Source organism: Triturus cristatus, chromosome 4_1 (assembly GCF_964204655.1).
Source record: "Triturus cristatus chromosome 4_1, aTriCri1.1, whole genome shotgun sequence".
Taxonomy (NCBI): Eukaryota; Metazoa; Chordata; class Amphibia; order Caudata; family Salamandridae; genus Triturus; species Triturus cristatus.
In genome coordinates this window covers 1,104,855,391-1,104,870,343 of record NC_140585.1, presented here as the reverse complement: position 1 = coordinate 1,104,870,343, position 14,953 = coordinate 1,104,855,391, and the positions used below count along the sequence as shown (strand labels likewise).

The 14,953-nt window shown below is 44.3% G+C and overlaps 1 protein-coding gene across 1 annotated transcript in view; it reads right to left on the bottom strand.

The window, feature by feature from the left end:
- LRRK2 (leucine rich repeat kinase 2) overlaps positions 1-14,953 on the bottom strand; it is a 1,602,077-nt gene that overhangs the window by 912,087 nt on the left and 675,037 nt on the right. Inside the window, exon 27 of the mRNA XM_085654107.1 lies at positions 10,067-10,253. Coding sequence (XP_085510233.1) covers positions 10,067-10,253 — 187 coding nt within the window. The remainder of the gene's footprint in view (positions 1-10,066; positions 10,254-14,953) is intronic.

Below are 14,953 nucleotides of genomic sequence, written 5' to 3'. Positions count from 1 at the left end.
TTTATCTATGATGCCGAATGTTTCGGAATCGAGGTGGGTGTCATCTCGGTTCAAGCCCGAACCAGAATGCTTGACTTACTGTTTCAATGCCGAGCTAGGAGGCGGGGCATTGGAATCAGAGTCTCGGTGCCAGCCATGGCCTGATGGCAGTGGTGCTCCATAGCCTTTGTCTTGGTCAGAGTGGGTTTGGTGGGCAAAGGGGCTTTGTTACTCTTGGCACCCTGCCCAGATGGAACATTGTGGGACTCCAGCACTATCTCCAACTGGATCGGAGTCCTGGACTGGACGGAAAAGGACTCTTCCACTGCCGACTTGTCCATCTATTCTTGTTCAACATCTTCGCCAAAGATGTTGGGAGTCGCTGCATACCTCTGCATCTAGCACGGCGGTCTCTAAGAGTCTTTTTGGAACGGAAGGACCGACAGGCGGCGCAGTCTTACTCTTTATGCTCCAGAGAGAGACAAAGGTTAAAGACTATATGCAGGTCGGTGCGCAGGTATGTGGAATGGAATCTAGGACAGAATTGGAATAGGGTCCGTTCCATCGGTGGAAGACTCAATGCAGGATCTTCAAGTGGAAACAGGAGATGAGCAAGGTCTGAAGGCCACGGTTAGAGTTTTCTATGGATAATGAAAGTTTTTAGAAGTTCTTTGACATGCAGAAGGTAGTAACGTGATTGAAAACCATACTGACTAGGGTAGAGTGAGTTGCGAACCGAAGGGACACCGATTGACGGCTTTGAGATGGACCACTACCATACATGTCTGAACCCAATGGCGGAAAAAACATTCTAACAATGGAGTCGATGCCCATGTGCATTATCACTGAAAGGAGGAGTCACTTTCCCTCATGACTGGAAAATACGTCTTTGAAGAAAAACAACGTGCAAACATCCGGACCCAACACTAGATGGCAGGAGTATGCAAAGCATGTGCATCTAAAGCACACATGCCTAGAACATACCTTTTTGCTAAAAGCATAAATATCTTTGTATTCCCTACCTGGAGATATGTTTGCTTGGGGATGATGTACCACAAGACTTTCTGGAGTAACTGTTGGGTTAGGAAGGCTTGATAACCAGGAGCTTGCCTGCACCGCCTGGCCACAGGTTGACTGACTCGGGCGGCGAGCATGGTCTTGCCCATGTTGCTGTTAAGGTGCCTCTCAACATATCACTGAAGGGCAATAAAGGTTCTGAGGAGGCCAGACCCAATCAGAGAATCTCAGTTAGCAAGTTTGATTTTGTTTCTACATTGAATAGTTGTAAGTCAAGGTATTCTGTTGCACTGCAGACAACCACAGCAAAAAGGAAGCGCTCACATCAGTGGGTGGGCCTGGTGAGGACACTAACTCAGTTTATGGGGAGGTATCTAACACACTTTCATTTTGTAGGTCTAAGTATATCCCAGCATCAGTGTAATGGGGGGTGGGGGGGTGGTTATGTTGTCCACCACCTTGCTATCATTATCACAAGGGAAATTCTGAATCCCTTTGATGCATCCAAATCAGAGACTAGATCAGCATCCTGTAGCACTGGCATTATGAAGGGGATACAAGCCGCATTCTAAATTGGATGGCTGCACCTTAGTTATTTCATAGCAAGACATAGGTTTGGCGCAGACAGGCATAGGTTCTTGGTGGGAGGCGGCATCAAGGCTGGATGGGGTACTGGTGTTGTTGGAGTTTGGGTTGGCGTCAGCATGGTTAGAACTGGTGTAGACCGTGGAGCCAGAGTGGAGTTATGCACTAGCACTGGTGCTTAGCCAAAAGGAGGCCCATCAAGATCAGTTAGAACTGGTGGGACCTGTGGCACTATGGTGCTCAAAGGTAATCCAGAGAGATCGACCAACCCTTAAAGATTTGCAGCAAGGAATTAAAGGTATCAATCTGCTGCATGGTGAAGAGAGCCCATAGATTTGAGAGCCCATAGATTTCGAAGTTCACCAGTACCAACCTCAGGATGGTTTCAGAGTCGGAGAATACAAAGAATGAAGAGCCCTCAGCATGCCAACTAAGCAGCTTCTAGCCCAAATTCAAGTGATGAGAGGGGGCAAATCCCTTTTGCACTTTTTGTGTTTAGAGTATGACTTACCATGGACTTTGATCGGGACTGTCATTTGGAGCAAGAGTGTAAGAAACTGGCTCTATATATACTGCACCAAAGTGAGGTACAGTGTGTATAGAGTCCAAGAGTCTCCAGAGGTTTGGCAGAGGTTAAAGTTAGATAGAACCTTACTCTCTAAAGTGGTAGCTTGGTCGATCAGTAAGGCAGTATCAGTGGACAGTGTTAAGCATTTGATGTACACACTCAGTCAACAAATAAATTCACACACTCAAGAACTGAACTCTAGGCCAATTGTTTTTGTATAAAAAATATACTGTTGTTTTATTTCTAGAACTAAGCAAGCCTTGTACAGGTAAGCATATTAATACTTTGCAGTAGTAAATTACTTGTATGAACACAGTTCAGAATTGCAGTATAGCATGTACTGGTTTGGTTACAGTTTTAAGTAATCAGTTTGCAACACATTGCAGGTATAGTACTTTCAAATGAATGGGCCTTTTAAGTAAAATGCAGTTAATTACTTTTCAGATTACTTTGGCTAACACAGGGTTGGATCCTAGATTCAGCCCTGGGACATTTCCTGAAAACAGCTGAGTAGATGCGTTTTAGTTAGAGGTACGATTTTTAAAGAATATTATTGCATTTCAAAAGATGACACTTAGAAACGTTAACACATAGAATCACCATTGTTATCCTACGGGAGGACATTCACTTAGCAGGTAAGTTATGTTAACGATAATTTTTCGTACTCACTGCTGATACCTAGATTCAGCACTGGACATTTCCTGAAAACAGTTTAAAAAATGCGTTTTGGTTATTCGGCTGATTTTTAAGGAATATTTGTAATTTTCAAAAGTCGATACTTAGAAATTTTGGGGGAGAAAAAGTGTCAATGTTATTCTATGAGGAAAAAGGGGTTATCGGTTTCCAGGTAGGTAATCGGTCTTGTTAGTTAGGGTTCTGGGGTTAGACTCAGGGGTCTCCCAGTGTCAGTGATGCACTGTTGTTGCACCCCCAGTGGCACTAGGGCGACCGGGTGCAGAGTGTTGAGGTCCAATGTTATCCTATGGAGGATAGGGGGGCTCCGGTTGGTGGCTGCTGGCAAGCAGGCCACGGGGTTGTGGGAGCCAAGCTCCTAGGGTTAAGCTCAGGGCAAGTTGGGAACCAGGTTAGCACAAAAGGGGCACCCTCAGCGGCACTAGGGCGGCCGGGTGCAGGGTGCTGTTTTGAGGTCGGGTGCCCTGTTGATGTCAATGGAGATTCTCCGGGTCAATGAAACACTGCAGGCTCAGGGACGAGGATCTTCCAGGAGTGACCACCACTTCGAGGGGTAAGTTGGGATGTTGAGGGTTGGGTTGGGCACACTCGGATGTAGGACGTCTGGTGCGGGGTGCCTTGGGATGTCGGATTTTCTTACCCACTCTGGTCGCGGTAGGGGAGGGTCCTCTGGATCGAGGCTGCAGGCGTCGTATGGAGGCTTGAGGCAGGTCAGGGGTTGCCGGATCTCAGGTCAGGATCACTGGGGGGACCTCCTTGTGGTGTTCTTCCACTCAAGCTCGGGCCAGGCTCAGCGGGTGCAGAGTGGGCTGGATTTGCGGTTTCTGGCTGGCACCAGAAGCAGCAGTTCAAACACGTCCGATGTTCATGGGCGAAGCAGCTTGAAAAGTGAATGCAGGCAGGTCCTCCGGGGTTTTTGAGGTTGCTGGCCGCTGGAAACGCTGGGATTTTGCAGGAGCAGGTTCGAGGGGAGACAGGCCTGTAGGGCTGGAGGCCAAGTCAGTGGGCGTCATCCTCTTGTTATCTCTGCACAGGTTTTCGTCCTTCTTTGCTTGTAGTTGCTGGATCGGAGGAAGGAAGGTTCAGGGTGCCCCTAAATACTACATTTAGGGGTGTTACAGGTAGGTAAAGGGCAGGGACGAATGGGTCTATTCTGCCACTCTCCAGTGGGAGGGGGGCAGAAGCCTGTCCCTGGTTGGCTGGGTCCCCCATCCTCAAGATGGCAGGGACTCGAGGTTGTGCTTCACCTCGCTTTCCCCACCTTAGGGGTGCAGTTGGCAGAGGTGGGCACACCTCTCTTCCTCACTTGTTTTTCCCGCCAGTTCTCCCGCCCAAAGTGGGAGGTAGAACCAGTGGGGACCAGTTGCTGAAAGCAGCAAATGGTCTGGAGAGGCTCACAAAGGCGGCATGCCTTTGAAGCTTCTCCTTCGTGAACCCTGCCCATCCTGCAGGAGGATGCTTGGCACCTCGTCCCAGGATATGCATTGTTTCAGGCCCCCGAGAGCAGCAGTCTCTCAACCCAGGGGTCCAGAAACATGTCTGGTGGTGGCAGCCTGCGCAGCTACTCAGTCAGGTCACTGGTAGTTGGTCGTTTTTCAGGGGGCATCTCTAAGATGCCTTCTGTGGTGCATTTTACATTAAATCCCACACTGGCATCAGTGTGGGTTTAATGTGCTGAGAAGTTTGATATCAAACTTCCCGGTCTTCAGTGTAGCCATTATGGTGCTGTCGAGTTCGTAATGACAACCTCCCAGCATCATATACTCTTAATGGCAGCACTGCACTTACAGGGCCCGGGAATTGACCTGGGCACTGTAGGGGTACAGGGCTCATGTACCTGTACCCTCACCACTGGCATAGGGCACCCAGCTAGAGGGGTGACTGATGTATGCCAGGGCAGTGGTTTGTGGACATGGCACACAGGGATGTGTGCCATGTCGACTTTTTGTTTTGTTCTGCACCCAGTCACTCAGCCTGCAAAGGCAGTGTGTGTCAGGGTACAGAGCCTCCAAGGGTGCCACAATAAGTTCTGCAGCCCTTAGGGTCCTTCTCTGGTCACAGTGCCCTGGGTACCTATGGTACCATTTACCAGGGGCTGACACGTGGCCAGAGATGCCAATTGGGTTTAGGCTTTAATGTAGATTTAGGGAAGGAACACAGGCCCTGGGTACCTGATTGGCAGGAGCCCAGGGCACACTCAGTCAAAGCACATCAGCAATTCAGCAAAAAGTGGGGGCACACCATGCAAGAAAGAGGGCACTTTCTCACAAAGAGCTGTTCGTGATCTGGAATGGCTCTGTGACTTGGAGCAGGAATGTTGCTCTGAGCACAATCTTTTGTGGCAAACTGTGGCCTCCCACTCACTGATCGATTTTGTATGAATCAAAGCATGTGTTGCACAACCTCAAGTGATAGTCAGATTGGAAACAATTAAGATTCACATTGTGAGTATCCATGACCAACATCTGTGTTGATGGCACAACTTATAATCGGCTGTTTTCAGGCAAGACGTTATTTCTTCCCTGGCATGCTTTCGCTTCTAGTTTGAGATTGCACCGGTTGATTGACAAACTTGGGAGCAGAACTGTGGCTCTGTGTTGCAGTACGAGGTAAGAAAGAAAGTGTTGTCAGACCACAGAAGCTGTATCAGTATGCATCTCTATTCTGTCACATTTGGGGTGGTGCAAGGGCATAGCAGAATACAATGGCACCACCTGGCAGCACTTACGCTAAGAATTCCAGATCTAGTCAGGCACCAGGAATATTCTAAATGTGAGGAATCTGCGGTTAGAAGTAGAATGTTAGCATTCTAGTTGTTTATAAGTGCTCTGGGGTGAAGCTAGAGTAGAACTATGGAGAATCAATTGAAAAGCTGCTGTTGTTTTTATAAGTACAAGATTTACTTAGCATGTCAAACTTTATTCTCACATGGCTGAGAAGGATATTTGTGGATTTATAAAAATGTGCCCTCATTTTAGCTCTGGGGCACCTTCCACAATCTCTATGGTAAAATCGTAAGATGTGGAGATGATAGGGTGCAGTGACTGGAGCTGTCGACTCATGAGCTGGGGATCCGGATTTGAGTCTTGGCGCTGGCGCAACCTCCTGTGAATTTGGGCAAATCACTTTATCTTCCCTTGCCCATGCACAGCACCTGGATACATTCACAGATGATAAGCTGTGCTATATAAATCTACAAACTTTAACTCTAACTTTTCGCTCAAGCATGGTTTATCAAATCTAAGCAGAGGCACACCATTTTTCAAAGGTTAAAATGAACTTATCTCAGTTTCTAATCTTTCTACGATATCACAAAAAGTTATGATATTGTGTCTAAAATCTGCTATCTCCTTTTGTATACAATCCTTTTTGTGCCCTCCACAGACATTCACTATAAAGCATTAAAATGGGATACAAAATAGCAGTCTTATCACCCAAAAAATCAAAAACAATGGTTCTTATAACCTTCCACCTAAATAGTCTCAAGAAAAACCCACCATCTAACAACCACTTTTGGGAATTTCACCCCAAATTTTAAGGATCTGATTTACAAAAAGAATATTAAATTCAAATGGGAAGGTACTCTCAGGTAGTTATTGACTACTCCACCCTTTGGATAATATTGCCTAAATATCTGAATAATTTACAGTGAATAAATACTGCAACTTGCAACAGATTTGTAGTTTTCACTCATGTACAATAAACATAGGAGGCAGATGCTGCAGATGATGACTTCTATATCGCTAGGAAATATTGGAGCCAGAAGAAACCTGGGAATAACGTTTAGTCAGAAAAGGGGCATTTTTAAATATGTCTTATTCACCTGAGTCTCTACACTCACAGAGCAGTTAAGTGCACAAACAACATTAATGTATCTGTTCTATTAAGAGATTTGTATTACATATGTTGTAGGCATCTTGCAAATTGTAAATACTGACAACATCAAGTGAGCCCTACTAGAAAATAAATGGAATCAAGTTGAAAGAGGGGATAGTGTCCCTTACAATCAGGCATTCATCACTTCCTCCTGGATGGCAACAATAACAAGGCTTACAGAGGAAAAACAAAACACAAAACACAAAACACACATTCACAAGTACAGGTTTCACCTTTTCAAACCCTCTCCTCAAATCCCAGATAGTGGCAAAGACATTTGTCTTGAGTTTTTGAGAGATTAGCCAAGCTTGTTCTCTAACATCATATACAGAAAAAGGCAACTGTGGTATAGGCGACACACATTCCCACCCTTAAAGGACATTTATATTAAAGATTGGTGATCAAACACTATTTCACATCTTTTGCCACAATGTGTCTAAACGTGATCCCACAGACCGGGTGATCATTGCTCCAATCATATCAAAACAACAAATAATGGAGCACTTTATGTTTGTAAGTAAGTCAGTTTGCAAAAAGGCACCAGGATGAATTAGAATACAGCCAGCAAATAACATTTATGGTCCTTATTTGTTCCTCTTGAAATCAAAGTCCAAAACTCATGTGAAGTGGGAAGTTGTTTTTTTACTTTCTCTTGACACAATCAAACATTAAATGCAGTTGGTCCAGTGATGACAAATTATAGATGAGTCAGCCGATAAGTATTCTGTCCATCCTTAGACTTTTTCAAGGCTATACAAGGAAAAAGTATATCATTCCAGACTATATATGACGATGACTTATTATGAAATATAGTAGACGCACTATTTGGTTCTTTTGAAGTTGTACACTTGTCAGCAGGTCGCTCTTTCTCAATAAAGTGTAGCCTAGCATCTGAAATTATACATTTTCTCCGACTTATTATCATTATTCGGGAAGTATGTTTCCCTATATGTTTCCCTATATGCACTTAAAAAGTCCAAGGTTGGACGAAACACGTGTCAGCTGAATCATCTGTAATTTGTCATCACTAGGTCAACTGAATTTAATGTTTGATTGTGTCAGTACAAAGTAAAAAAACAACTTACCACTCCACATGAACTTTGCACTTTGATTTCAAAAGGAAAGAATAAGGACCATAAACGTTATTTAATAGCTGAATTCTAATTAATCTGGGGGCCACTTTACAAAATGATTTACTTGCAAGCATAACAAGTGGTACATTATTTATTGTTTTGATGTTCTCTAACATCTGTTGTACTTGTTCTTCTCTTCCCAGTGCCAGCCTGAACTTTAGCATTTTTAAAATAATTTACATTTATACTTTGGCACAATCATACCATGGCTGCCTACAACATGCCAGGGATGAGCACCACTGTGCCTGGGACAGGATGTTGGCAAGGGTTACTATTACTGTGTGAGGGACAGCATGTTGCCAGGACTTACCACCTTTGTACTAGGGCAAGCATATTAGCAGAGATTACCACCAATTAACTATATCTGGCTGTTACCACCAATGAGATAAATCTAGCTGTTTAGCAGGGATTCCCACCATTGTGCCATGATGTCCATGTTGCTGCAGATTGCCACCATATTGCCAGGGTCAACGTGATGTTAAGATTACCACCACTGCTACTAGGCCAGCATGTTGCCAGGGATTGTCACATTTGTGTCAGGGTTAGCATTTCAACAGGGATTACCACCACTGATTAAGGTGCAGCATTTTACCAGGGATTACCACCATAGTACCACAGCTAGCGTGTTGCCAGAAATTACCACTAGTGTGCCAGGGCCAGCAAGTTGGCAGGAAATACTATTGTTGTGCCAGATCCAGCATGTTGGTAGGGAGTACTACCACTGACCCAATTGCAGCATTTTGCCAGAAATTAGGGCCAGCGTTTTACCAGGGATTATCAACACTGTGCCATGGTAAACATGTTGCCAGGGATCATTACCATTGTGCCAAGGTCAGCAGGTTGCCTATAATTGAACCCATTTTGTCTGGGAGAGCATGTGTACCAGGATTACCACCATTATTTCAGGCCTTGAATTTTATTAGGAATTACCACCATTGTGCCAGTGCCTGCTGTCAGGCCCTACTGGCACTGTTCCAGACCCAACATTTTACTAGGAATTACCACTACTGAGCCAGGGCAAGTACGCTTACAAACAATGTACCAAGGTCAGCATGTTGTCAGTGATTACCACTACTGTGCCAGGGGCAGCATTTTACCAGGGATTACCACCACTACATGAGGGTCAGCATGCTGCCAGGATTTACCACCAGTGTGCGAAGACCGGTATGTTACCAAGGGTTGCCATCATTGTGACAGTCCCCACATGTTGCTAGGTTTTACCACTGTGGTGCCAGGGCCAGCATTTCATGAGTTGAGACAAAGGGTAAAACACGCATACACACAGATATAAGCACTCATTTGAAACCACATACAGAGTGGCACACTCAAACTTGCACTCACACAGACATACTCTCACACAGACAGGCAAACATGCACTTTCTCACACTCGCTGCAGAAACCTTTTTTTCAAGTTATTATCTTTACGACTCCAGCGGGACTGTTTCTTTTCTCCTCTACATCACACAGCTCATGGTCACAGCTTCCAGGAGGGAGGGAGGGAAGGGGGAGGGAGACGGAGAAAGAGAGAGAAGGAGAGAGAGAGAGAGAGAGAAGAGAAGAGGAGTGCCTCATGCAGCCTGGGAGAGGGGGAGGTAGGGCAGGGACTATGCGGTGGTTCTCAGTGCCTGATGTGTAGTAGGTAGAGACCAATGGGCCTGGGGGAAAAGTGGGGTGGGGAAGGGGGAAATGGAACATAAGTGCAGGGGTTGTGGGGGGAGAACATTTGCAAGAGCCTGGGGGCTCAAATGCAGTGCAGGGATAATCAAGCAGGAGTGCAAACTTCAGTGTCAGACTTGCCGGAGGTGTGCAGCAAGGGATGGGCCATCAGGTGTTCTAGGGTGGCATGTACAAGCACAATCGAACAACTGGGGGAGGAATTTTCTTTCCTACGCCAATGCATCTCCATGGCCAGTGTGAGACAGTCTGGACATTGCTGTAAGAGGACTCCTTGCTATGAGAGTACGAGGATACACTTTTCAGTTTGCATAACAGTACACTGTGCAACACATCTAGTGATGTTCCCATAGCACCTTTTAAGAACACTACATATTGATGCAGTAACAGTCCCTAAACCAGCTACCTCTCCACCCACTTGTTCAGTGTACCCTTGCCTTTGACCGTGTACACTCCGCGCTGCCCTTTGGCTAGGATTGATGTATACAAATGCACATATATACATACAATGTACAAAAAGAAAGATCACTGACTACTATACCTCTTTTAGTTTATTATAAGATAGGACCAGTTTTTCCAACTTTGACCATTTGGAAGGAGCATCTCTCAAGTCCAAAACAGTAATCTGGTTGTGACAGAAAATAAGTTCTCTTATATTGGAAGAGGCCCAGTGTGCAGGCCCAGGTAGGTCCACAATCTTGTTGTTGCTCAAGTCAATTGATCGTAAACTAGAAAAAGAACATCATTCAAAGAGGGAATAAATTCAATTGTATATAGCAGAATATAGTTTCATACTGGTAATGCAATATGTACTAATACAATAATACTGTTTAACAAAATATGCATATTCTTATTCTAGGACCCAGAGTTAGGTGGCAAAGGATGGGGTATTTACCTCCCCCAGTAAATATCATTGCCTCAGCGTGAGGTATTTACTAGGTGTAGCAGAAATTTCCTATTCTGCATTTTCAACACAGAAATAAGGGACAGATTGCAGAATCGTTTTTTAATACATTAAATTGTACATTTGCCTTATTTCGAGTCCTTTTTCCCCTAATGAATTTTGGGAGGGTTGACCTGCTAGACATCTAGCAGCCGAAAATTATGAGGGTTTGATAATTATCATACAACCCGGAATTCCTATCAATGTCCAAGATCCTGTTAACATATGAAACGAAATTCAGCCCTTGCCTTGAAATGTGCGCCTATGTTGTGGTTACCATAAAACTACAAGTAAATTGCAACAATACCCATACATTGACATGCTACTGTTTTCAAACTCAAGTGCAAAACAAATTAAACAAAATAATTAAAGTTAAGAACAAGGCTGTGTGGTAGAAAAGGAATTATTTCTTACCCGTAATCCTAGTTCTTTCTCAGGGGAATCCCAATTCACATAATAAGCACGGAATTATCAGTGCTTGTGCAATTTAACCTCCAATGCGGAGACCACTACCTCCGTGGGAGTTGCATACTGTCCTCTCACTTCTCATGAGCACTCCTTTTGAGCATATTCATAAGGCTTCCATACAACACCAGTCCTAGAATGCTTCTTTTCTAATTGATATATTCCCAGCACACTGCATTAGCTAAATGCAGGCTCTATTATCTCACAAACCATACAGTGTTCCACAGTAGTAGAGTAGTGATGTGAACTCACACATTACAATACACTATTGTCTTGAATCACATTCTAGATCAGACGCCCAAGTAGGGCAAGCCTCTTTGAGAAATCTCTTTGCTTAAGATTTGTACTTTGAGCAATCTTTCCTCATGGCTTAGGGGATGAGCTAACCATCCTATTCAGTGCTTATGATTATCAATGAAGATCCCCTGAGAAAGACGGAATAGGTTTTTCCTGGTAATCCTGGTTCTCTCACAAGGGGAATCTCAATTGAAGTGATAAGTAGCCCTTCCTCCTCCCCGATGGAAAAGAAAGTTTGGTTAATACTGTCTTGTAACTTACTGCATCAAAACGAAAGGAGGTAACCTATTGGCCAGCACTGGGGAGTCAATAAAAGGATCCTACGGCTTCCTGCTTGTGGATAGCGGTGTGCCACAATCTTCAAGTAGGTAGCCACAAGACACTAGAAATGTGTTCTTTTGGAAAGATTGCTTTGTGGGGAACAGTCAGACACCCCCCCACCACTCACGGGTGCATTTAAAAAAAAAAAGAAAGAAGCACAATGTTTTCCCCTGCATAATGAAAAAAAACAGGCCGACCCTCTTTGGGGCCAATTTTTTTTTTTAATGTGTGTTTCCCATGGGGAGCAGATCATGTCCCCCCACCTCCCAAGTGAAAACACACCTTTAAAAAGAAAATTTTGGGGGGCCGACCCCCTTTGAGGACTCTATAAATAAATATGTGATATAGTGCACCCTGCCTTAGGCTGTGAGGCCTGCCAGAGGGGTAACTTATCTATGCCTCCGGCAGTGTTAGCTGGCATGACATCCAGGTTGGGTGCCATGTTGACATTGTGGCAATGGAGCCTTTGAGAGGAGTGGGCCTACGCGTGTTCCATAGCAGTGTACGTAAAGACAGCGCGGCACAGGGACCAGCGCTAATCCCTCTATCCCATAGGCCCTGGGCGTTTAACTCTGACAAGCACAAGCCCAGCCAGAAAATGGTAGAGGCTGGCACCGAGGCATAATTAAATGATGCACAGTGCAGGGACCAGCATTAAAGCAACTCTTCCACTCCATCAGTTTCTCCTAGTCTTCCATTTATGATTCAACCACCCTTTATCCAACCATTAACTCTCAGTTCTCCGATCAACTCTTCTATCCAAGCCCCATTCTATACACCCGTTGTGTCCACCCATTCATTCGTAAGTTTGTTCCATGAGTTATTTACCCGGCCATTAATCCACTTGGGTATCCACCTTTGCACTTATTTATCCATCCATCTATTCATTCCTACACCCATTACATTACCTTCACATTAACATGACCTGCGACTAGTTGCACTGCTTCTTCTTTTGTTTATTCACTACTCTACCATGCATTCAGCTCGCTTGTTCGCCTGGTCCTGTCTGTTCACTCACTGAATCAGTTAATTATCTATGTCCATAGTAATGCATCCGTCCTCTTGTTAATTTTAGTTCAAATATCTTTATTGGTTTAGTTAAAAAGAAAATACATTTGCATTACATCGTTCATATCTGCCTTTGTTTACTTGCCTATTTCCTTATCCATTACACCTGTTCCTCCTTGTCCCCCGCTTCCTCATCATTTAGCCGTACATACCTCACATTCCCTCATTAAATCTATGCAATCCTGCTTTAAACGTGTTCATCGATTCCCTCATCTAACCGTCTATGTAATTTGCCAAGGACTTGCTTATTCCTTCCAAAAACAAAACTCTTTCTAGACCCTTCACTCTACTATCCTTTTCAATCCAACTAACAGAAAAAATATTGTGTGCAAGCCACATGCACAACGGAGGCACTCGACATGAAGGATTTCAGGCATAATGTGTGGTAATTGGTGGATTGTATTTTTGAAACATGCCAGAACTGTCGCATTCCAAAGACAAGTAGCCTGCTAACTAAATAGTTGGACATGACTACATGGGAGAGGCAGCTACAAAGCTTTGCATCTCCAGGCTAAATATTTCTGATGGACTAAAATGTGGCTGTCGAAGGGGAGACCATGCAATGTGGCCACTCCGATAATTGCAAAATAATTAACACCATGCTACCGCCAAAGAGAAAAACAATTACTTAAATGGATACCATCACTTAGATGAACATCACGAAGATTGAAACAAAACCATGCTAAGATGACAGTGAAAATAACGAGGCAACTTCAACAAGATCATAGTCTTTCCCTTGATGGCAATAACTAAGTAGGAGTTAAATGGACCACGGGACCACCTGAGCGCTAAAGATATCCCACTCTAAGCATTTGAGAAAGGAGGACACGCTGAAACGCGTCATGCAGAGAGGAACGATTGCATTTTTAAAGTGTGTAATTTGAATAAATGCATCGCTTGAATCCCCAGTGCTCCGGTATGGTTCTTGATGGACAGCCCTGTTTGGTGGGAAAAATATTGTGTTCAAGCCACATGCACAGTGGAGGCACCAGACATGAAGGAGTCCAGGCACAATGTGTGGCAATTGATGGATTATATATATGTTTTTTTTTTTTTTAGAAATGCGTGCTTTCCCCTGGGGACACACATTTCAAACACATATTTGTAGGGGTTGTAAAGAGAACCTCCTTCATTCATTGGTCTGTTGTGTCAATCACATTATTCTTCTACTCAGTGCAGCATGGGGCAATGGGTCTGGGTACATGTGCCGTTAGCTAACTTTGCTGTGAGTGATAGCAGAATACATTTTCACAAGGTGCATGTCTGTGCACAAAGTTGCAGGGGCTACTATAGCATTGGCAAATAGGTCTGCCGATCGAGGCAAGCCTTTTGGCTTTGCTAAGGTTATTAGGTTGTTATGTCTCACATTTGCTAATGGGGTGCACTTACTGCCGTGCCGTGCCTAAGCATAGTTTATGGCCCTGTCTGACTTTGATATGTTTTTTCAATTGTCTACTACCTGAAATCGTCTCTTCTGCATGCCAGTGCCATAATAAATGAACAGTGGCTGAAGTGCACTCATCTCTTGTACTTTGAAGAATGCTGTGGTATTGAGTATATAGCAAGGTGAAATAATACATTGTCTTTGTCTTTAGAGAATCTGAAGCTGCATTGATAAGCTAAATATTGTTTTTTTTATTTACTGTTGCACACATCTCAGAAAGGCGCACACCCATCAAATGATTTAGAACTATACTACTGCCTTCTACACAATAGAGTTTAAGAAGGAAGGTTTTAGAAAGTCAGCAGAGATGGCATTTTGGTGGATGACTGCTGCTCATGCCCTTAATCGAGTTATGGAGGACAGCTTTGAGGCAGGATCAGCTACTGAGACAGCATCTCTGAGAAAGGAAAATGGAACAGAATGTGCAAGTGATTTTTAGTCGGCAGAGTTCCACCTGATGGCTGTTCTTCCAGCGATTCTGAGGGGCATGGTCATGGAAGTTGTGATGTCCCTTCACAAGTACAGTCTGTGCAGCAGAGCGACTGTAGCATGGTAGACCAACCCAAACAGCAGGCACGTGTGCCAGCAAGCACAGAGTGCTTTTTGTGCAGCCCCAAATGACGCCATTCACTGCAGACACTGGATGTAAAGAAGATAGAGCACATTTTTTGCTGATTGACAATGTGCACCTCTTTTTTAATGTTGACTTCCCTGAGGAATTTGTGCAACAAACAAATCTGCGTGCAGAACGATTTCTGAAAGAGCATGGAGGCAATCTTGGGCCTCATTCTAGGGCACACCAGTAGACTCCTACTTCACTTGAGGAGTTGAAGAAATGTTAGGGCCTTATGGTCAGAATGGGGATAGTGCACAAACCAAGCTTGCATTCC